The sequence below is a fragment of the Microplitis mediator genome, chromosome 2 (assembly GCF_029852145.1).
Source record: "Microplitis mediator isolate UGA2020A chromosome 2, iyMicMedi2.1, whole genome shotgun sequence".
Taxonomy (NCBI): Eukaryota; Metazoa; Arthropoda; class Insecta; order Hymenoptera; family Braconidae; genus Microplitis; species Microplitis mediator.
The window spans coordinates 23,840,852-23,865,659 of NC_079970.1; the positions used below are offsets into that span (position 1 = coordinate 23,840,852).

The window sequence follows — 24,808 nt, forward strand, 5'->3', positions numbered from 1 at the left end:
AATTGTATTAATTTATAAAAAAAAAATTTCAAATGTTAAAAGCGCATATTCTAAGCTAATTAAGGGTAATTATAATAAATGTAATTATGATTAAATTTATTAATAAAGATCATGGCGACTTTTTATATAAATATTTAAAGTTGCGTCTAGAATTGGGGCAGTTGAACTATTAGCGACTTCGAGTCACAAATGAGGAATGGAATTATTTGATTGCGGGGATTGAATGGCAGTGGTGGAAATAATTGACCTGAATATTTAATAACATAGATAAGTAATGAAAAATAATAATAATAAAAAAAAACAGTATTATAACTGATGGTAAACATACCATCACCTATTCGTGATTGGAATCTATGCTAGTATAACATGCATGGAACAATGGGAGCACAATGTCAGTAGAACATGAACATGAGAATGGCTATTAATGCTGCTATGCTGCAAGTATAGACTAGGACAGAGTTACACCGGTCGCAATATCACGATCAAGTGCTAAAGGTAAACCAATTAATTTCACCTGTCTCAATGCTAAATGCTCCATATTATTTTTTTATTTTTAAATTCTCTTTACTTACTATTTTATTCAACTACGAACGCGCGTATTTTTCGAGCTCCTGAAAATTCAATAGACCCGAGTTTTATAAATACTTTATTTACTCGATACTCCCTACAAATAAGACTATCATTTTACATTTTTTTTTTCTGCTCACCCTTCAAGATCTTTTAGAATCCACTGAAAAAAATCCTTAGCGCGGCCTTTTCAAATTTCAAAAGCGGAAACTTTCCATTTAAAATGCGGAAATGGATATTTCCATGTAACTTTTTTTAATTTGCCATTGCCAATCATACTTCGCTTCCGAGTGCTAAATTATTTACTAAAAATCCTTTAAATAAAATCCGTAGCTCAGATAATTTTTTACCCGCAAAAGAAATTTTAATTTTCACAGAAATTATGATAAAAATCACTCGTCGCTCCTCAATTTTTCTAGTTACACCAAAAAACACCAGACCAAATTTGGCCAGAATTTCATGGCCTACAAAAAAGGTCTGATTGCATTTTTCGATAAATTCAAAATTTCAAAAGTTTCGGGCATTTTATAACAAAGTCGTAACGATCTGAAATTTAATACTCTATAAAAATATATGACATATTTAATTTTTTATAGATCGTAAAATATAACAGTAAATAAACTTAAATATTTTTTTGCTACTGGTTCAAAATTTTGAGCCAACTTTTGAATTTCCAATTAAGGGTTTGAATGACGAATTTATTCGATTTTATACGAAATGATTTTGAAAAGTAAATTTGAATAAAAATTTGCTGCAAAATGACAGTCATATATTTACATATATTTGATAAAATATAGTGACTAGTGATATTTATGTTTGGAATAAGTGAATACAAGTAAATTATAGAGAAGTCGTGCGGGTTTTAAATCGATGCTTAATGTCCTTGTACATATATATATATACATTAGGGTGATCCAAAAAATAACAAATTTTTTTTTTTTTCTTCCAAACAGGTTCAAAAGTTTCATTTAGATAAAAAAAGACGCCTGTGAAAATTAGAGCTCTTAATATTAACATTAAGAGGTTCCTCATCGCACTTTTCTATTTTCCATAAGAATAACATGGGAAAAATTTTTTTTACGTCTTCTGATTTTTATAAGTAGCTAAAGATGCGTCATAGGAATAAATGGCAGGCCTATTTTCGTAGGGAATCGAATGCTCTACAAAAAAAGATTCTTATCATTTTTTGAGGAATCTATTTGTTCAAAAGTTATTTGAGGTTGAAGTCGAATTCATATTAAATTTTGAGATTTTCTACTTTTCCGGCGAAACCATCAGACTTATTACAAAATATCATCAGACCTTTTTTGTAGACAATTTTATTCCCTAAAAGTTATTTCCAATAAAGTTTTTTCGAATTCCGCATTGTTTTCTAGTTATTTTTATTTTAATGTCATGCTCATAAAAAAATAGTCTTCTGATCGATTTTAAGAGCTTGACATTAAAATAAAAATAACTAGAAAATAATGCGGAATCCGAAAAAACTTTATTGGAAATAACTTTTAGGGAATAAAATTGTCTACAAAAAAGGTCTGATGATATTTTGTAATAAGTCTGATGGTTTCGCCGGAAAAGTAGAAAATCTCAAAATTTAATATGAATTCGACTTCAACCTCAAATAACTTTTGAACAAATAGATTCCTCAAAAAATGATAAGAATCTTTTTTTGTAGAGCATTCAATTCTCTACAAAAATATGCCTGCCATTTATTCCTATGACGCATCTTTAGCTACTTATAAAAATCAGAAGACGTAAAAAAAATTTTTCCCATGTTATTCTTATGGGAAATAGAAAAGTGCGATGAGGAACCTCTTAATGTTAATATTAAGAGCTCTAATTTTCACAGGCGTCTTTTTTTATCTAAATGAAACTTTTGAACCTGTTTGGAAGAAAAAAAAAAAAATTTGTTATTTTTTGGATCACCCTAATATACATATATATATAGTAAAGTTTACCTAGTGCATTCGCACCACCTTTACATTTAGGATACAGACGTACATATGAATCGCGATTGTTGGCTTAGTGTGCAAAATTAAGTTATATGAGGTTTATTAAGTATCTAAATATTTAAAGGCAGGGGTAGTCAGCTGTGTAAGCCTTAGGCTGCCGATCGATTAAAGCAAATGCTTCGTATTAAATTCCTTTTAATACTTCATAGGTGCATAAGTATGTTGGTATTTATTTTTTTTATCGGATTAAGTGTGTAAGACATTGGCGAGAAGGTCATAAAGTATAATGGGCTTAATAATTCGCTTCAATAGTATCGCATTTGAAAGTTATTTACGGTTAATAATGTGACAAGTTGATGCTCTAAACTCGTTAAAATAAAAATACTGTTATCTCAATCTCCTGGTATTCATTTGCAAAAACAGGGTTTTAAATATTCGCAATTTAAAACTTTTGAAATATAATTATTTTTAAACAACTTACTAATTAAAAGTCATGACTGAAAGCAAAATGTCAAAACTTGTATAAAAATAAATTTTTAAAAAACTTCGAAGGGTTTTAAAAGTTTATTTAATTTTTTTATTAAAAAACATTCATTGATTCTGTAACTCAACAAATTGCGATTTAATTAAATACCAGGGGCTCAATTTATCAACTTCAAAAGTTAAGGGAAACAAGTAAATTTATTTAATACCAGTAGCAGTTACTAATTATCAAGTTGAAAAAAAAAAAAATTGTATTCATTTATAAAGTAATAACGTGATAAAATTTAATTTTAATTACATATTCAGTACGTCAATTTTCTTATCAAATTAAAAAATAAAGACGAGTCCTAGTTTTAAAAGAGATCTAAGAAAATTAATTTCTTCCTGGGAAAAAGATATTCAAATATGATCATATATATGTATTTAAATCCTGATCATATATAAATATAGATAATCAAAAAAATACAAGCATGAGTGCAGATTGATACCATATAATTTATTATATACGATCACACACAATTTATCATATATGATCAGATAGGAACATTTGGCATATATAATCATATGTCATATATATGATTGTAAAAAAACCATACGTATCTGTACAGATGATTTATGATAATTTATCATATATGATCACATAGAAACATTTGTCATATATGATCATAAAAACCCACAAGCACGTGTACAGATTAGTTTTTGATAATTTATCATATATGGTCAGAAAGGAACATTTGGCATATATGATCATACATGTCATATATATGATTGTAAAAACCACACGATTTGTACAGATGATATCTGATAATGTATCATATACGATCAGATAAGAAAATTTGTCATATATGATCACATAGAAAAATTTGTCATATATGATCATGAAAAACCACACGCATTTGTACAGATGATATCTGATAATTTATCATATATGGTCAGAAGGGAACATTTGGCATATATGATCATACATGTCATATATATGATTGTAAAAACCACACGCATTTGTACAGATAATATCTGATAATGTATCATATATGATCAGATAAGAAAATTTGTCATATATGATCACATAGAAACATTTGTCATATATAATCATGAAAAACCACACGCATTTGTACAGATGATATCTGATAATTTATCATATATGATCAGATAGGAAAATTTGTCATATATGATCACATAGAAACATTTGTCATATATGATCATAAAAACCCACAAGCACGTGTACAGATTGGTTTTTGATAATTTATCATATATGATCAGATAGGAAAATTTGTCATATATGATTATACATGTCATATATATGATCGTAAAAACCACACGCATGTGTACAGATGATATCTGATAATTTATCATATATGATCAGATAGGAAAATTTGTCATATATGATCATAAAAAACCACAAGCATGTTTACAGATTAATACCTAATAATTTATCATACATGATCAGATATGTCATATATGATCAGATCTGAGTATTTGTTTCCAAGAATTTATTTATCTCAGAATGTCATGATACTATTTTTCTACAATTAAATTCATATCTATATAAATATGAATATATATCATCTACGTTCTGCCGACTTTAATAAATGAATATTTCAGTTTAATTAAAAAAAATATTTTTATTTATCAAATACGATATTGGATTTTTTAATTAATTAACAGTAAAATAAAAAATTTACCAAAGAATATTTCTAGCTGAGTTTATTTGTATTTATTCCAACGATATTGATGTAAAAAATTTAGTTTATTAGTCATACTAGTTTATAATTAATAAAAATAATAGTGTGGTAATTAGTAGTTAAAATGCCGTAATAGAGCGATTAATGAAATTAAAAATAATGATCTGGAACTCGCAACGTGACTATTTTGATAATTTGGGTCAATTGATTATTGATACCATCGATAACCAACATCAATTTGTGAAATGTAGTGCACATAATACAAATTTATGTAACGTGTTATGCGACAAGCATGAGGCAAATTGCCACCAAACGTCGCCCGAGAGAGTTGCATAATTGTTAAACTTGCTTCTTAGTTTTCCCATTTGTGCAATATACCCTCGATTCCTTATTAGATTCGCCCCCACCCACTCACGATCACTCCGTCTCGCGAGCACTCGATATCTCTATAACGACAATTAACACCATTTCCGTAATTACAATCTCTCGGTTTAAAGTTAAATATTTAAAAAAAAAAAAAAACTCAAAATAATAAATCCGATAACGAACGTACGAAATACAAATAAATGAATTATTGAGTTGGTTTGGAAACTTGCAGGCATTCAATATTCCGGTAAAAGTTCACCACATCTATTTATATATCTTACAGCTCCTACTTCTCCGCCTCCATCATCATCACCTCCACCACCGTACCCTCCTCTCGGTAAATGTTCAACTTGAGTAAATTGCATTCGGAGAACGGAGAAAATAGTACGCTAAAGATTTTCCAATAAACTAAAATACTTTAGACTCCGTGCTCGCGTTCATCGTTTCTCGAAGAACAAATTTCTATAACTGGATTTCATAATACGTTAATACTATTTACATTAAATATACAATTTACTACTTTCATACAATAAGAATCGTAATAATAATGACAGAAATTGATAAATTCAAGTATTTTATTTGCTTATATATTTTATATATTTTATAAAATGTGGAAATAGAACATTACGCATCTAGGGAGGAAAGTAAGACATTGCCTTCGGTTCGAGTTACAAAAATTCGGGTTGCAATGTCCGATCCTTAACCCTCCCGTAGCGCGTTTGCAATTTTTTTCACACCAGGATGTAAAGTTCGAGAAGAAGTAGAGTTTTTTCTTAATTTTTGACCAGCAAATTCTCACTCTCTTAAATATGAAATAGTGAAATTAGTAACTATTCACTATTTGCTAGTGAAAAGTATATCACTAATTCAAATAGTGGTATACTTTGCACTAGCAATGAGTGACTATTCACTGCCAAATAGTGATTTTCACTAATTCGTTTTTACAGAGCAGGTAAAAAAATTTCAAGCCAAAAAAATGGTAAAATTTTTTGTCGGCCTAAATCGGCTGACTCAATTTATCGCCCAATTTTCGGCCTCTTTGAAAAAAATTCTACGCCTTTGACGTAATTTCGGCCAAATATTTTTACCCAGGCTTATAGAAATATTTATTGCTCAAGTCGTCTGCTCTCAAAAGACTCAAAAATAATTCAAATCGGTAATTAATTAAAAAAATCCGAGTTTTTTCCAGTAGTCGAAAAATTTTATAACAATAAATAGGTCAGATATTTGAAAACTCTGTGATGAACTTTTTTTTGAATACTTTTTGAGCGAATTTACTTGCAAGGGAGAGTAAGCTTACTTTAGTAGTGCAAACCATGTTCTCGACGGCAGATTACACTAGTGATATAAAATAGCACTAGTAGCGCAAAGTTACACTAGTAGAGTAAATTTACCCTAGTAGTGAAAGTTGCGCAAACTTGCCCAGTAATATAAACTGTTCTCTACTTCAGATTAGTGCAGAACTGTACGAGAAATGTCAAAGCTTAGGAACTCCAAGATTAAACATAAAAAAAAAGTATTGTAATGAAAATGTATCTTACCCTTGAGCAGATATTGAGTTGGGTATCCCATCGAGGCTCTCCCTACTGACCTCATCGGCCATCGCGACCTTTAGCTGGTGCCCGAAACTCGCGAGATCCTCTCTGAAGGCCTCGCTTCCGGGGGTCACGGCACCGCTCGTGGGCGGGAACGGCGTGCCGTTGCCATTGTCACCCACCATGCCGCTGTCTCCCGCCTCGCTGTTCTTGTCCACCAGAATCTGTTCGTCTTCGTTGTAAATTTTGAAGTAGGCGAAGGTGAGATATATCACCGAAATAATGAAAGACGGTATTGGTATTGCCATCGCAAACACTAGGTTCATATAAACCTGGAGATCAACCCTCTATTTAGTCTTCGTGGCAGTTTCATACCAACACGTACACAGTTCAAACAACAACAACAACAACAACAACAACAATCAGAACAATGCTACTAATACTACTGAAAATTATTTATCTCCATTTAAAATTTCCACGTCAACTTTCATTTAACACAACTTCAATACTCAGCACTTGCGTACTTTTTCCTTTCAGATTTTTTTGCTCAGCCATTGAGCATTTTGTTAAACTTAGCGTGTTTCTAAAACATCTTTTTTCTTTCATCATCATTATTATTTATTTTCCTTCTTTCCAGTATAATAAAGCCGATGCCGCGTACAAGGATTCCTTTCATGTTTGGAAAAAAAAATTAAATTAAAACACCGAGAATTTATTTTTAAAAAAGTTTACGCGAAAAAGTCGACCAGTAATTCAAATAATTAAAAATAATTTAATCTAGAACACATTAATCAATACCTCGGACATTTATGCTGTTAGTTTTAATGTCTATATATATAATATATAATATATAAGCGAGACGTGAAAAGTATATGACGAATGTTAGCGAGTCTGGTTAAGTGTAAAAGTTTAATCCACTGCCAAGAGTTTACTTACGTTACGCGATAATAACAATAACAATAAAAAATAAAAAAACTGAGTTATAAATTTATGTTATGAGATAGGATAATATTAAATATTAAAACCAGGCCAGTGGATAATAGTAATTGTCGATAGCTTGACGTTTCGAAGCAAACCTACGAGCGGGATATTCTATTTAGATCGGAAAAGAGTAAAAGCTGGAGCTGAGTTATAAAGAAATAATATGAAAAACATAACGATGATAATAAAAAAAAAATTATAAAGTTCCTTTGATGAAAGTTTATCGCTACGATGACGGCTTCCGGTTTTTTTCTAAGCTCTATTCACCATCGGCTCGCTATTGTCCGTCGACAATTGAAATCCTCTGTTACTGTTTCCGGGACTTTAAACTTGACCATTTATTTTTTCCTCAATAAATGTCCGGCGCTTAAGATTTTTATCACAAAACTTGCTAGCAAATTTATCGATAAGTATTTATGGAGTGAGTATTGAAGAGGTGATTGACGTAGATATATATGATATATATATATAACAAAAAAGAGACCGTTGCTTAAGAATTTTCTTTGGCCCAATAATATTTTTCGAAATTCCGAAGGGAAACCAAAATTTTGATTTTTCGAATTATAAAAAATATATTTGGGCCATATTTATTAGGTTGAGCCAAAAAAACCAACCTATTGAATTTATGTCTTAAAAAGGACCTGTATATCGAGAAAAAAATTCTCCCATTGGGCAAAATTTTTAGCTCAATTTTAAAAGGTGTCCATTTGAAATTTCCCATTTAAATAACATGCAAAAAAATTTTTTTTGATTAAAAATATTATAACTTTTGAACCATGTGAGACAAAAATTCGGCTCTAGAATATTCTTGTAAGGCATTAAATATCTTAAAAGAAAGTCCTGGGAGTCGAATTTGTAAACTTGATATTTCGTATACTAACAGGCTATCAAAGTCTAGAGTAAACAGAATCATACAAATGTAAGGTTTTATGTGGATTTTCCAAATACTTTTCTTTTATTGTGATCGATAACAAAATATTATTTGTTACAACGTGGATATTGTTGGTGATTTCATTGCACTACATGTAGGACAAATTTTCTCGTAGTATTGATATTTTTAATAATAAAACCTTAAATTTGTATGGTTCTGTTTACTCTAGACTTTGATGGCCTGTTAGTATACGAAATATCAAGTTTACAAATTCGACTCCCAGGACTTTATTTAAAGAAATTTAATGCCCTACAAGAATATTCTAGAGCCAAATTTTTATCTCACACGGTTCAAAAGTTAAAATATTTTTAATCAAAAAAAATTTTTTTGCATGTTATTTAAATGGGAAATTTAAAATGGCTACCGACACCTTTTAAAATTGAGCTAAAAATTTTTCCCAATGGGTGAATTTTTTTCTCGATATACAGGTCCTTTTTAAGACGTAAATTCGATAGGTTGGTTTTTTTGGCTCACCCTAATGTATATGTATATATTTATATTTATATTGAGGATGCTGAAGCTTTAAGGATAAAAGTTGAGTTAAAAATAATAAAATAGAGACCTGCCACATATCGAGCTCACTCAACACAATCCCAGGATCAATTTTAGAATAGTAACAACTAAAATTATGTCCTATTTTAGTGTACTGTCGGTAAAAAATACTGCAATTGAGTATTGGAGGGTATCCACAGCCTTTTACATTGGGAAATAATTTAGCACCAGTGAAATACCACTCGGAATCGTTGCCCATAAGACCTAAAAAAATATATGTCAGTTTTTTTTTGTAATTTATTAAAAAAAAATTAAATTATTGCCAAGTACAAAATACATTTTATGTTTTAGAATAAAGTCTGATATAAGGAATAATAGTCTGATAAATTTAACATGTAAATTTACAACGATAATTTATTTCATATAATTTAATTCCCATGGTCTGAAAACTAAATTATCAGCATGTAGCTCATCAGCTTTGTATATATATGTAATTAAATTATCTTCTATGGAGAAAATTTTATCCTACTGCTTTTGGGTCAATAATTATTTGTAATTTTGTTTACAAATTTTTTTTTAACAAACTCAATTTTTTTAAAATCTATTACGCTCTACTTTGTAAAATTAAAAAAATCATAATAATAATAACCTACTCTATTAAATTTAATATTGAAGTTTACTTTTAATATAAAATTCCTTATTTTTACAACTTCTTCAAATGAAGATAAAAATATATTGAAGAGAGCCCGGAAAAATGAAGTTACTGGAAATTTTAATAAAAGAAAACTTTAAAAAAATTTTATTCGATGTTTGTTTGCTCGAATTGAATTGCAAGTCATATATTTATTCAAATCTACTCCTAAATCACTAAACTTTTTTAATTTTCCCGAAAAGATTTTTTTTCCAGGCCGCTTCATTCTGCCCGTCTCTCCCCTCTCCCTCTCTCTATATATAGATACGAATACGTAATAATTTATATGATTGATAAAATATACCTGTAGGAAAAGGTTTTGGCAGTCCATCATTATTATCATTGTCATCTTCATCAAACTCGTCGTCGAAATCCTCGATGTAATTATTGTAATCCCTCGGCGAACGTTCATATCTCAACTTGGACCCGGCCTCGTCACCCTCGACACCTCCTCCCGCCCTGCCCTCCCTGTCAGTCCCATCTAACTGAGTTTCATTAACTGGTAGTTTGTAATTAACGCGTATTTGCGTACAATCATAAAGTTCCTTGGTACAACCTTCTCTACACGAGGTCCACGAACAGTTGCTAGCACCTAGACTCATTGTTATATAACACACAAGACAACGCTCAGTTTCAGTTAAACAATCTGCTTCCATCAACATCAACATCAACATCATCGCCACCAAAATCGCCCACCACAAACACAAACACCCTCGCACACACAAATACTCATATATATACACATATATACACATACATGCTTGGAAATATTTACGCAGGCGTAGACATTGACCACGTGGACGATATCACGAGATATTGAATTATTCAAAAATTACCAAGACTCTACTCCGTATACTTTTTTTTTGTGTTTACTCTAGATTATTATTTCGTCATATAAATTTCCTAGCATTTTGACTTCAAGTGAGTGGGTTAAAAATGATATTTTATTTGTTCAAGAGCTCCCACTTGTCAATACAAATAGCGTTTGGATGCCAAAAGTCGGGAGCGAAAATGTCCAGAGATCCATTTGTCAAGAGTGATATTGAATTATTATCGAAAATCAATGAGCATCGTCTACTAAAGTATCTATTTGTCTTTTTCAATGTCTCTAATGTAACGACAATCGAAACTATTTGTTTACTTGTAAAAATGATCAGTTAGATCAGATAGTTTACTCGTGATACCATTAATTATCGAGCATACAAAGCTACTCAGGTTCTGCTCGGCTCGGAATTGTCGGGCGCCATTAGCACAGGAAACTTTTAAGTCTGAGACAACGACGCGGGGCAAATATTTTACGTCAAACAAAACATTAATGGGCAGTCGATCGGAAGAAAGATCGGCGGTATCAAGCAAACACAGAGGATTTTTTAAATATTTTTTTCGACAAAGCAGACATGCAGAGGGCAAGCTTTTACAGGGGGCAGACGAAACAGTGGCAACAATAAGTGGGCAGTGGTTGTAAAACAATTAAAAATAAATATATTTTGTTGTGATTGAGTGAGATTGTTCACCTCTACGTGACTCAACGTCTATGGTGACACACTCAGCGGGTCGTGTGTCAAAATCCATAAATATTGTGGTGAAGGCGGGGTCGATGACGAAGGGGACCAAGAAGAGGAAGGCGAAGAGGCTGAAGGTGCCAAGGAGGATGAAGAACGCGGTTGTGTAGAACAGCAGCTTCTCCAAAAACGTCTGGTCTTTTTCGTCCGCCATCTTGGTGAACGGGGGCAGTGAATAAGTTTATGCTTCTTAAGACTTGTCGGTATCAATCTCCTGTCGGAACGTCAAACGTCCGAGATTTCATGATTGATCTGAAATATTTTTTATTTTAAATTCTCACCCTCGCCTTTATTTTAATTAACTTGTTATATATATGATACAAATATAATAGACATATTTTTTAGCCGCGTCAACTGACATATCGATTCGTTCTTCAGGGTTAGCAAAATCGATGCCTCTACATATCGAGAATTAACTATTTATATATATATATTACATATATTTTATTATTCAGTGAGTTATTTTAGTTATCGACTACGTTTGTTCTGTACTATTGTTGTCATATAAGTGAATATAAATATATATGATGATAAATACTGTGCAAGTTCGACGGTCGTTAGCAGATACGGGCAACCGGGTTAAAATCCATGATTTACCGTATTTAAAATTGAACATCAGCACGTGAGTGTAACACGCGAGCATAAAAAATATAATAACTGCTATAGCCTTTGATTAAATTTAATTATTAAATAACTCAATAATTTATTGATTTTTCTAATTTTATAACCCGTTTATTTTTATAACGTATCGAGTTAAATGCCGCTACTTTTTTCTTACCCAACCCCAAGCTCTGTTCCAGCACTCGGGATTCGTCTAAATAAAGACGAAAGATATTCATCAATTCCAATCCCCTTCCGAGTAACCTGATTAGTTTTCCGGATTCGAGGGATGCCTGGTAATTTATAACTTGATAAATAAACTTATAGATTTATAAACATATTTATTAATCGACGGTTTAGTTAAAGCTCTGATTTAAGTGATAAAAACTTTTATTTTCCGACAGTAGTCAGTTGCCGCGGACTTTGCCGAGTTACTGCCGATGCGGTGCTGAAAATTTCTTAATGTAAATAAATTAGTGAGTAAGTAAGTAATAGTAAGAGTAAGAATACTTAGTACTTATGCCTATTAGTTATAGATTAATTGAAGTAAATATAACTTGCCCTCTTCCTGTTCCCCCTTATCATCGGAATATTTATAATTATTTTCCTTAATCGTTTGGTTCCTTGTCCTCTGACACTCAAGAGCCCTCAGGCTTCTTCACATATTTTATCTAACACTATCGACTAAGCACATTTGTCTGATCTGCCAGCACTGAAACTCGTAACCCGTTGGCTGATAACACCAAGTATCGCCTAACACCTTCACTTATTAACTCTTCAGATACTTTGTCCTATATCATGATCTTGGCAATTAGTGTCCTCATACTTGACAGGTTTATTCTGTCAAGTGATCACTGTCAGGCTACTTGGCGCGGGCTTTTTGGTGTAACAATAAATTTAATGGGCGAGAAAGTGGATGGATCGGAGAGTGGGTGGGTGGGTGGATGGATGGATAGATGGATGGATGAATGGGAAGAAGGGCAAACTAAAATAAAAATGGTCGGTTGTGTTGATTTATTGTTTAAAGTGGGATGATAACAGATAACAGAGGTTGGCTAACACCGATGTCAGCGCACCATGGCAGGCCACGAGTGGTTGCTCACGGTACACACGGTGCGTCGGCGGATGCCGGGCTACTGCAGTCCAAGGGAGCTTTTGGGCGAGCTTATTTTCCCAACGATCGCAGCGCCTCGGCGACGGCATCTAGTAGCATCGACCGTCACACTTCCAGGGCGTTCTCGTCACACATATACATTTTATAAGGCGATGAAATATATCTGTGAGAACAACCTACAGTACGAGATATTGTTTCCACTATACTCATATATATTTATATATAATATATATAAATCATTTACTGAGATTTAGTACAATCGTAAACCTACATTTCATCTTTCAGGCTGGAAAAAATTTATAAATTTATGTACTGTAATTTTATTTCATGATTTGCAGATTATTAATTTCTGACAAATGGATCATTAAATATATAAATGTATTTTCTTTATATTTTTTAGTATATATTTAGATTATTTTTTGTATTAAGTTATTTAAGGGAGAATAGAAGCCACGCAATTAATTCAATAATTATTATGTACTGGTTGCTGGTTGCTGGAGGCAACCAAATAAATTTATAATCACTATCAAAGTATACTACGAAATTACATTACATATTATGGTTAAATGTTTTTTTTTCATATGCAAATATTATTATAATAATTATTTTAAATTCATAAATTAATTTTACGCAAATGCGATAACTTTTTTGACAATTACATATTTAAATTTTTAATGCAAATAATAAATTAGTCACTTTTTCAAAACGTAAGCAGAATAAAAATTTTTATATTATTTTTATTTAAAAAGTTATCGAAATTTTGATTAAAATTAATTTACAAATTTCGTAATTTGTTAATATCGATTTATTATTATTTATACTCAATTAAAAATAATCTTAATGATAAAATATTTTTGTTGTAATAATTGATAAAATACTCCAATAAAGATGAATAGATAATAATAACAATAAAATTCAGAGGCTGCTGACAAGAAATAGGATACGAAAAAAAAAAAAAAAAAAAAAAGAATGACAACTTTTTATACTCCGGGGAAATCTCCGGCATCGAGATTGGCAGTTCGCCGAAGTAGGTGTCTTATTTCGGGTTTCATACTTCATTTCTCACCCCGTTTGTTTATAAATAAGAATAAATAAAGTATTTACTATATACCCAAGCTATCATTCACGAACACGAACCGCCATTATTACGTTAATTATAAAAAAGTAATCGCGTTAAAGCCTTTCGATCGGTCTCAAGATTTAATCTGCAGATTTTAAATGAGCCTTGACTCCAGCCCACACCGTTCGATACTCGTCAATTAAAAAAAAAAAAATTCCGATACAAACAAAAATTTAGTGCCCAACATCCTAACGAACCGCTTGAAGCCGGTCCTCGAGATCCCTCGAGATCCATCCATACTCTAAGCCTCCAGCGTATTCAAACTCAATGACACTTGGCCTTCTCGAGACACTGCCAGATTGTTGGCGTGTAACGAGGGCTGTGGTTCGCGGCAAGTACTCACAAAGTGTCGTCTTAACTTTTTTTATTCAATCTATACACAAATACACCCGCCATCCACTGAAAATCCCTCAATATTTTTAATTATCTCCCGAAATAATCCCCAGTTATTAAAATCCATGCAATAGATCCTCTGGTCATAAGCCAAAAATGAATAAAACTTTTTAGTTTATTATCGATAAAAAAAGTTTCAAATCGAAGGCAATTAATTTTCGTTGGCTTCCAATTTCTTAAGCCTTCGTAAATAAAAAAATTTACTAAGGAAGCCATGAGGCTTTTGGCAAACCGCCAGTTTTACTAAATGGGTCAAAGGATGATGCCGAAGTTTAAATTTTCAATGTCGTAAACCAACCAAATGACACTAATTACTTTCTGTTTATTCAAACGTCTAATTGTGTCACGAAAGCTTCGGTGACCTAAAGAAATCACTCGATCCAGCTCGAGTGTTTCTTCAAAAAATTTTTTTATCTCCAACGAATTTCTCCCATTCAATTTCTTATCAACGAAAAAAATTTCCCGCGAAAAATTTGTCATTAATTTTTTATTTAAAAAAAAAATTGTAATTAAGTGTTGAGTTAAAAATGATGTAAGTAGTGCGGACAGGCTTTAGTCAGTCAGAGCCTGGTACGCGAGAATGTGAATTTTTATGTTGAAATTTTTTTTTTACATAAATTGAGATTGAGATTTAAATGAGCAGACAAAAAGACTGACGAGACGGAGGTCAAAAGTAGCCATGAGACACTTTTAAAAAGTAGCCCGAGGGTTAGAAATAATTGTGATAAAAATGAACGTATATATATGTATAGTGATAACGTGATATTGATTTAGTAGTGAGATACGGCAAATTCCAGGCGGCGCTGACGAAAGCCCTGCAACCGCCATATTTGTTTGGCTCAATGAAGCTTTACTGCGTTAAGTAAGCATTTTTCGGTGCACCAGCTAACAACTCCTTGTAAATTACGTAAGTAGTTATTAATATTCTGCAATTAATTACTCATCTAATTGACGAGACATTAAATTATTTTTTGCCACCCCGGGGTGAATTTTAAAAATACAAACATGTGACGTGCACGCGGTTCTGCAAGCTCGTTCTCCAGCTCATGTAAACAATCATATTTATTTTTCATGTTTGTTTTATTTCCTGGTGGAGTTTTAGAGGCAAAAATCGGGGAAGTGAGGGTTGAAAAAATTTGAATCGGTTTACTGTCAGCCGGGTGTTTAATTGCGAGGCAAAAAGGGGCTTCGTAAATACTAAGTCGCGGAAGGATAATGCATAGATGGTATCTTTGAATAGTAATATAGCCGTGAAATAATAATTGATTGACATAATTAGAGCGTGCACGAGTGTCGTCGAGTGGTAGTGACCGGAAATCTATCGATTTACATATATCGCACTGTCTCTAACTTTTATTTTATGTCGACGAGCTGTCACGTGGCGCGTTTTGTTAACGTTTAGTCTTTTTCTTGCTCATATTCTGTGTTATCAAACACTTCACTTTAAATTATTTTTATTTTACTTAATAAATAGAACAATAAAAATTTTTTTTTTAAACAAAAAATTTTTTTAATTGAAAACCAATAAAATTATGATACTGAAGTTAGCCGATGTCTAATAATTTTTGGACTTTTTTTTAGATGGTAAATTATTTTTAAAAAAATATTTTTAAAAATTGCACTTGTAGTCTTTTAAATTTTCTAAATGTGCATATTTTTAATTTTTTTTTTTATTCAAATTTAATTGTGAAAAAAAAAAACCCAAAAATTTTTAATTGTCTGCTAACTTCAGGATCGTATAAAATTAAATAATAAATTTCGCTAAATATTTTTTTGTACTAAAATTTATTAATAGAAATTTTGTTTTTATTTTTTGTATGACTGAAATTAAATAATAAATATTTAAATAAAAAATTTCAATATTTTTTTTTCAAGTTTAAATATAAAAATGTAAATATAAATTTATCATGTGAATCGATTTAAATTTCCAATAAAATATTTTTATGACGCAAATATTATTTAAGAGGTCAACTAAAAGTATGACAATAAAAAAACCAATAAATCGATTTTTCGATTTGAATAAATTAAAGGATAAAGTTGGAAAGATGGTTGATATATTTATGAATATATATATTTAAATTTAATGAAATCGGTTAATAAGATAAATTAATATGTAATAATAAAAGTTAAAAGTTTATGAAATATAATAAACGAGTTTATAAATATGAGATTTTTTAATGAGGCCTCGTATGATAAAGTGAGCGTGCACACGCGACACGCATAATTGCAACTGCAAACTATTCCACAATGTACAATACCGGCGCCACGCTGTCTACTTTATAATATTAAAACATATATGTGTTCGATAAAAACCAACTTTCGTGCTTTACTTCAAAGTCCTCATTTATTTTTTTCTGCACGTAATACTCTAGTTTAACAAGTTTTTTTTTAAACTCTTGTACCACTTGCAAAGTAATTATTTCTATTTAATTATTTACATATTTATATATTTAAAAAAAAAAATAATTATTTTTCATTATCAATAATTACTTAGAATTTAAACAGATGAAATTTTTAGGCGGGAATGAGAAGACATAAAATTAGCTAATCTAGGGGATCTACATAAATGTTATCAATGAAAAATCATTATCACCAAATAGCCAATGATTTAATATAAAATGATGACGTCATTGCGGCAAAGCCCGAGGTAAAAGAAAAAAAAAATAAAATAAAAAGTGCGCAAGCCCGATTATTGATTTAACCGTGAGTATTATCTAGAGCCGAGGATCACGCGCATCCGCAGATCGATGTTGGTGCAGGTCGCGACTGCGCATTTTAAAATTAACATGCATTCATTAGTTGTTTCTGCTGCGGCAAAAACGTCCGTGGCACGGTCGTCGCGAACCCTTTTTTAATGTAATGTGACCGGTGTGGCTCGCGGATTGTTAAATAATCGCGACTGACAGGGAGCTAAAGCACAAAAATAAATACGTTTTGCTAAAAAAAAAAAATTAATAATAATAATAATAATAATAACATAAAATAAAGTACTCATATTTAATAATAAATGATACAGAAAAATATATCAGTGATGGTGATAATTTAAGCAGTGATTAAAGACTTGGTTCCATTGTCGAGGGATTGGAGCCACGATGGGAAAACCGACGCCAGTTGAAGACCTGGTGATACCACCTCAAGATGGTCGCATATGTGGTACCATCTGTATATGTCAGATGACAGCAGTATTATCATCAGTAGCTCTGGTTTACTTGACCGTTGCTATCTACATGCCGAGCACACGAGCATTTGCCTCTGGTATATCACCAGTCCCTGCTATGTGCACGACAATAAGGACCATCAATGCGGACAATTGCTCGTGGGGAAGTTGCGGCGAGTGGTGTCTATCGAAAACATCCGGACCCTGTGCACAGATCCACGTAAATTTGCGTAACAATGGCTCGACAATTTTGCTGGGGAATTGCACGAACATCACCAACAAAACGTGCTACGGCATCGACCAGGAAAACGCCAAAAAGTCAAAGTGTATCGCCGACGAATGCCGAAATTTGACGGGGACATTTAATTGCAGCGTTGGGATTTGCATAAATATTACCGACGCGTTCGAGTGCAATTTCCGGGACACGGATCCACCGCTCAAGTGTTCAGGGAGACGAGGGAAGATAACTTGTATAGCAATAGACGGGTTGTTTAATTGCGTCAGAGGTACTTGCGAGCGTATTCGCACGCCCTACAATTGTGACCGCCGGTGTGTTGACATCCCGACCCGCAACAAAAACATGATTCTGATAAGCGGTGATAAGGTTTACTTGAGTCAGTGTGAGCGCGCTATTGACGTCGAAAGTAATCGCGAAATCTGGAACGAGAATCGGGGGGATGTTATGATGGCGTCTTGCTACGGTATTTACAACAGCAGTCTGGGAGTCGAGGCCGTCGACTGCATCAACGGCTCGGTCTTGGAGAAAACTATGCTCACTGATCTCACCAACTTCACCTACTTGTCGTACTTGAATCTCTACGCGTCAAAGCCCCTCGACGACGCGAATTTCGCGGTTCCTCCGGAACACACCCTGATAATCGCCAACGAGAGTCGGCTGATGATAAACCTCGAGGGCTGCGTAAACACACTCAGAGACGAGTGCAAGGAGTTTCTACATGAGTATGGCAAAGACGGGTCAGACCACAATGCGAGAGCCAGATTTCCCTGTTTCTTTGCCAAGGACAGAACAGAAATAGTTGTCAGCAAATTCGATCTCGAAACAACTTGGAAAGAATTTATCGTCGCGCTGGTTTTTCCCAGCGTCCTGTTTGTTGTCAGTTGCTTGACATTGATCCTGTGCCAGAGGACTGTCGTAGTGGGCGACGACGCTAAAATGCGGTTCAAAATTCCCGGGATAAAGAGCGAAATTGATAAAAGTAACTCGGGCAATTTGGCTGACGCTGGGGGAGGAGATTCTGTCATGGCGCTCTGAGATCCGTCACGTAAGAATTTTTTCGTCAATATATAAGTTTTATATTTATGAGGAATTTTAAAAATTTACCAAATATATTTTTATTGCAGGCATTCCCCTCTTGGAGGAGAGCCCGGCTCGCCAATCGATTTTCTCCCTACGCGGGCACTATTGAAAGAGTGCAAGAGAGTGAGAGGGAGTGGGAGGGGAACGCGTGATTCAAATTATCTTTATTAAAAAATCTACTATTGAATTGATAAAAAAAAAACAAACAAATAAAATAAAATAAATAATAAAATGCAGAAAATAAAAAGTTAATAACGAAAAAAAAAACAATAAATAAATTCTAATTATTATCTGATTTGGTGCAGGATTAAATTCGCACTGCCGTAAAATATTAAAATATGGAACAATATTTAAATGAATATATATTTAATGAATTTCGAGGACAAATAAATATTTTGGAGAGTAGCCACGTGTTCAGCGGACGGGGATTAACGAATGGACGTGAAGGATTTTAAATAAATAATTACGCGGACTAGTCACGCTTTCACGTCAATGCAGCAGCTCGAGTTTTAAATATAAATATAATATTCTCACGCAAATTTATATTTAATAAATATATATATTATTAAATGTATATCTACGTTGATAAATATAAATCGATTAGACAGTAAACACTGAACACACCGATGGACCTTAGATAGGAAAGAAAAATAATAATAATTATTACAATTATTATTATTATTGTTATTTATAATACACATATTTTTATTAGCTTGATAATCGTTAGTGTAGACTGGCAGTAGACCGACTCAAATAATTAATTTTTACATCATATATTTTTTTATAAAAATTAATAAATTATTTTATTTAATATTTATCAAGATGTGAAATAAAAAAATTACAGACACAGACAGACTCGTGGCAGCTGATAAAAGTTGGGGATTAACTGATTCGTGGTGCAGCGGGAACGAGAGTGACCGAGTGTGAGGAAATAAAGTAAACTGGAGAAGTTAAATAAATTAAAACGTAAATCGTTGGGTCTTATCGACCCAAAAAAAAGATCAATCATTGATTCCGACGAGTCGACTGTGATAATGGGTGCCCAGGAGGAGGACACCAAGTCCAGTATTATAGACGAACCGAATTCGACGGCAAATGGTGTCGGGGGAGTTGGAGATTTGCCAGCAATTCAAATTCTCACGCTGTTAGAAAAAGCTAAATTTTATACTTCACTATTTCTCGGCACAATGGCAATACTCGCGGTCTTCGGTTTTCTTTTTTTAATTCCGTTTGTCGTAGAACCGGCAATCACAACGATACTTGCTGACTTTTCACCCCATCCTGTCGCGTGCGTTGTTAGCGAGCACGTTTACGCCGAAGGACTTAAAAATTGCTCTTGGGCCAGTTGCAGAGAAGGTTATTATTGTTATTATTATTGTAATCATTATTATTATTTGTTATTTATTATTATTATTTAAATATATGGATTTGTTTGCAGGTTGCACCAGCGCGGCGACGCGATGCCATCAGCTACGAGTAAACTATTCGCGGGTAACATTTGAGGAATTCACATCAAAGCCATTGGGCTCCATACCCTGGGATGTTACTGACACAAAGTTCTTCATAAATACCGAAGGATGCGGATACCCGCCGCGGGTCAATTGTTCCGAGTTTGCTAAGGGGTTTGGATACAGTAACATGGGGAAAATAATTCCTTGTTACTACAGTCGGACGTATCCAGGAACTGTTGTTTCTAGGTAATTATTCACAATTTAATTAGTTTGCTGAGTAGAGACCCACTCGGCGTATTCTTTACACGAACTTCGGGCGAGTTACAGATGACATTGTTAGCAGATTGTAAATTAGTTCAAAAGACCTAATTTTTATTTTCTAGAGCAGATGGAACCTGTACATAATTTTTTTAATTTTCAAGTCTATTTTTTTATGCACGGAAAAAAATTAATCGTGAATGCAACATGATGCAGTCTTGGTAAATAAACATGATGAAATCATGTTGCATTCACATGATTTGTCATGTTTCGGCTACATGATAATCATGTTGCGGTAACATGAGAAAATCATGTTGCATTCACATGATTTGTCATGTTTCGGCTACATGATAATCATGTTGCGGTACCATGAGAAAATCATGTGAATGCAACATGATTTGTCATGTTTCGGCTACATAACAATATGTGGCAGCAACATGATTATCATGTAGCCGAAACATGACAGATCATGTGAATGCAACATGATTTTCTCATGTAGCCGAAACATGATTATCATGTGAATGCAACATGATTTTCTCATGTTATTGCAACATGATTATCATGTAGCCGAAACATGACATATCATGTGAATGCAACATGACTATCATGTAACCGAAACATGACAAATCATGTGAATGCAACATGATTTCATCATGTTTATTTACCAAGACTGCATCATGTTACATTCACGATTAATTTTTTTCCGTGTGAGGTTCCAAATTAGAAAATCAAAATTTTGAATTTTGACCATTTGACCATAAATCTAAATTATTTTTTTCCCGAATGGAATTAAAATTTAAAACTGTATGATTGAATTGATACTTTGTTTTATTTCATTTTTTTTAAGCTTCAGAACAAATCGAAAATTATTTTTCAATGGAAATTGAATAAATAAATCTGATTAATATCCTCAATTGAATTCCATCCAAAACAATATAATTCCGATTAAAATTCAATGGGATTCAAATTGAATTCTTTTGTCTATAGAATTCAATCACGATTTCCAATCAGCCTTCGATAATAACTAATAAAATTTTTCAATAAACCATTTAAACTCGTCACATTTTTATAAAGTTACTCTCAAGCTATTGAAAATCTAGTAAAGTAGCTTTTGAATAAATAAATATATAAATATATAATAATTATGTTATAGATATTCATGGAATCAAAATTTGAGGCACTTGGTACTGGCAATAGTGATACCGATATTAATATTCGTGATATCACTGGCCGTATTATTTTATTGGCACTGCACCCCAATGACTAAAAGTTGCGGAGGTCCAGGTCGCAATCTCATTGATAAATACTCAAGAAAAGAAGAGTAAGTTACCTCATCATATATTTATAATATTAAACCGGACCTTCAAATAAAAGTTTATCTACTGAATTACATCGATTTAACTCAGCAGAAATTTTCCGGAGCCACTGATTGAAAATCCTTGTAATTCAGTAGTTGAATAATTATTTAAAGAAAAAATACTTCATTGTAATAATTTAGTTGCACTCCACTATTGCAGCATTCTAGCGGAAGACGAATTCGAGGAAGACGAAGAGGAGTACTGATTGTTACCGAGGGCTCACCCCCCAGCAAGGGAGTGACCCCCAATAATAATAATAACAATAACGATAAATACCAAATTAATAATAATAATAATAATGATAAAAATATTAATAGTAATTTTAAAAAAAGCCAATCAAATTTATTTGAAATTAATTTATCTAATTGGCCAATAATTGCTAATCATCAAGCAATTAGAGTCTAATTAATAATATTTATTTTGACTTATAGGTTAATTTTTTTAATTTTTAAATTAATGATGTAAATTTTAATAATAATAATAATAGACATAAAGACTCGATCGTCTGCCAGTAAATTAATACGCAATCGTTTACGCGTTAAATGCTAATTAAATTTTAAAGGACTTCATTAATATAAATCCATTATATTAGATGTTGTTTTATTTTGAATTACGTTCAAAATTTATCTATGAATATATTTTGAAAATTTTGAAAAGCTCACATTTTTATCTTTATTAAGCATTTAAATAAAATATAGAACGCTAGATAATAATGAATTAAAATTTCGCCTGTGAATAATTAATTATAATAATAAAAGTAATAATAATAATAATTAATAATTAATAATATATGCATAATTGTTACGACTTTTGTACATACGTAAGCGGATCATTAAAATTAATTATCATTAACTGGCCGCGTGTTATATAAATATAGGTATAAGTAATACGTAATATGTATTGAAATTATGATAAATTGTTTTTTTTATTTTGAATTTTTGAACGGGACGTGTCAAATGTTTTCTGCGCTTTTCGCAACGAACTTCTTTTCGCAAAGATATTTTTTAATTATATTTGATAGACAATTTGAAAAAATATATAATTCTATGGCTAGATGTTCCAAAACCAAAATATCTAATAATTACAAAAATTATTGAGCCTCAAGTTATTAAAATTTTTGCAGCAATTTCTTGTGACTAGATTTCGAAATTCAAAAAATTTTATGATTTTTATGCCAAATGCCCACTGGTTATTTTTTTCAAATTTTGGATCTACAGATTCTATAGATCTTGGGTCTGAAATTGAGATAAAAATTTTTTTTGATTTTCAAAATTCAATCCATATCAAAATTCTGAATTTTCACTGTTTAATAATTTTTGGATTTTTTAAAAAACGATAAGTTATGAAAAAAAAAAATATTTAAAAAAATTTCACTTGTAGTCTTTTAAATTTTCTACATGTGCATATTTTTAGTTTTTTTTTTTCTTCAAATTTAATTGCTCAAAAAAAAATCCAAAAATTTATAACTGTTTGCTAACTCCAGGATCGTATTTTGATCTACACAAATCTATACAGGAAGACATATATATAAATATGAATACATAAATTTAAAAAATCTGTCTGAATAAAATACAAAATTCCGATCTCTGTAGATCAATTTTATAAATTTATTTTGAATTTGGATTTCAAATTTTATCTACAGATCCCATGCCATGGACATTTAGCCTCTTCTCCAAAAAAAATATATCAAATATAAAGAAATTGAATGAATATTTTGAGAAAAGTAGATCGTTCCGAACAAGTACTGAAAGCATGTGTGTCCTAAACATCTAGAATGGTTGTGAATCTTAAAAGAGCCCGTAAAAGGCTTTAAAGTATAGACGGAAAAATACATCAGTCATAATGAGCTAATTATGAACTACTTAACATAGTCAACGATAAAAAAAAAAGAAACTATAACTATATTATTTTTAGTCGTATCGCTCATCACAATTAGTAATCCAATTACTACCCTTTTTCACTTTACTACTTACTACCTTACCTTGACTCTCTCTTTTAATTTTTTTTTTTTTATTGATAAGGAAATTAATTAATTTAAAAACTAATGCATGGTTTGACATTTAAATAATTAACGATAATTATTATCCTGCCTAATTAAAGTACTAGACGTTGCTGACAATCTATTAATAAATTATCTAACGCAACAAAATTATGAATCCAACTTTAATTATCGATAATTAATCTATTTAATAAAAAAATATCTATGAATTATATATAAATATATATATTTTTTTTGTTATTAGTGCCAAGATATCGCATTAATCGAAATTTGTCGTGGATATTTCAGACAAAAAAATTTAAGCAAATAAATAAATATTTTGGAAGTAAAAAAAAAATTAGAGTGAAAGATTAAGCCGCATGTATAGAGTGTATAATTATTATAAATTCAAGTACTTTATAAATATATAAATATAAATGTATGAGTAATTAATAAGTAAATTAATATTTTTATGAGTAACGCGCAATTGTAGGAGACTACGAAATTAATTAAAATTTTTTTGGCTCTAGTGTTAAATTAGAGTCATGAGAATGTCTCGTTTCTCGGACGCACTTGATATTAAATCAGCCTTTAATCGCAAAGTGTTCGTGGCACCCGAAACTACTGCCGCGGGCACTGAGATTTATAAATAAAATAATTGTAATATTCGCAGCTTTTATTGTTACTTATTTATGGTTTTTTAAAAATAAGCTGTAAATATATCATTTTCGTTTACGGATAAATTATTGTAAATAACTCATTGTATAATAATTTTATTAAATATATTATCACATTTTTTCTCCGTTTAAAATTATCATGAAC

At 31.6% G+C, this 24,808-nt stretch overlaps 3 protein-coding genes across 9 annotated transcripts in view; 2 read left to right on the top strand and 1 right to left on the bottom strand.

Annotated features, from left to right (window-relative positions):
* The window catches only part of LOC130663437 (cilia- and flagella-associated protein 298), a 41,947-nt gene that overhangs the window by 2,504 nt on the left and 14,635 nt on the right, over positions 1-24,808 (bottom strand). The window contains exons 1-5 of one of the 5 annotated variants that reach the window (XM_057462662.1): positions 12,401-12,988; positions 11,192-11,491; positions 9,982-10,269; positions 9,057-9,250; positions 6,589-6,914 (exon numbers count right to left, since the gene is read on the bottom strand). The exons of 2 other annotated variants lie outside the window; for them this stretch is intronic. In XM_057462662.1, the coding sequence (XP_057318645.1) occupies positions 6,589-6,914; positions 9,057-9,250; positions 9,982-10,269; positions 11,192-11,393 (1,010 nt within the window). In that variant the 5' untranslated portion in view covers positions 11,394-11,491; positions 12,401-12,988. Of the gene's footprint in view, positions 1-6,588; positions 6,915-9,056; positions 9,251-9,981; positions 11,492-12,017; positions 12,317-12,400; positions 12,989-24,808 lie in introns of those variants that run through there. 2 more of the 5 variants (XM_057462663.1, XM_057462664.1) reach the window with 2 other exon arrangements.
* LOC130663438 (protein tipE) lies at positions 15,225-24,797 on the top strand. Of its 3 annotated transcripts, none has more exons than XM_057462667.1 (5): positions 15,225-15,373; positions 19,786-20,297; positions 20,380-20,638; positions 21,804-21,971; positions 22,149-24,797. In XM_057462667.1, exons 2-5 carry the CDS (start codon positions 19,976-19,978, stop codon positions 22,411-22,413), a joined length of 1,014 nt encoding a protein of 337 aa, XP_057318650.1. In that variant the 5' UTR covers positions 15,225-15,373; positions 19,786-19,975; the 3' UTR covers positions 22,414-24,797. The 3 variants fall into 3 exon arrangements, with proteins under 3 accessions (XP_057318650.1, XP_057318652.1, XP_057318653.1); XM_057462669.1 differs by lacking the exon at positions 15,225-15,373 and having other exon boundaries at positions 19,367-20,123; positions 20,181-20,297; XM_057462670.1 differs by lacking the exon at positions 15,225-15,373 and having other exon boundaries at positions 19,367-20,297; positions 22,168-22,326.
* On the top strand, positions 17,199-19,219 carry LOC130663436 (uncharacterized). Its single transcript, XM_057462661.1, has 2 exons — positions 17,199-18,906; positions 18,986-19,219. The coding sequence occupies exon 1, from the start codon at positions 17,559-17,561 to the stop codon at positions 18,894-18,896; it is 1,338 nt and encodes a 445-aa protein (XP_057318644.1). The 5' UTR covers positions 17,199-17,558; the 3' UTR covers positions 18,897-18,906; positions 18,986-19,219.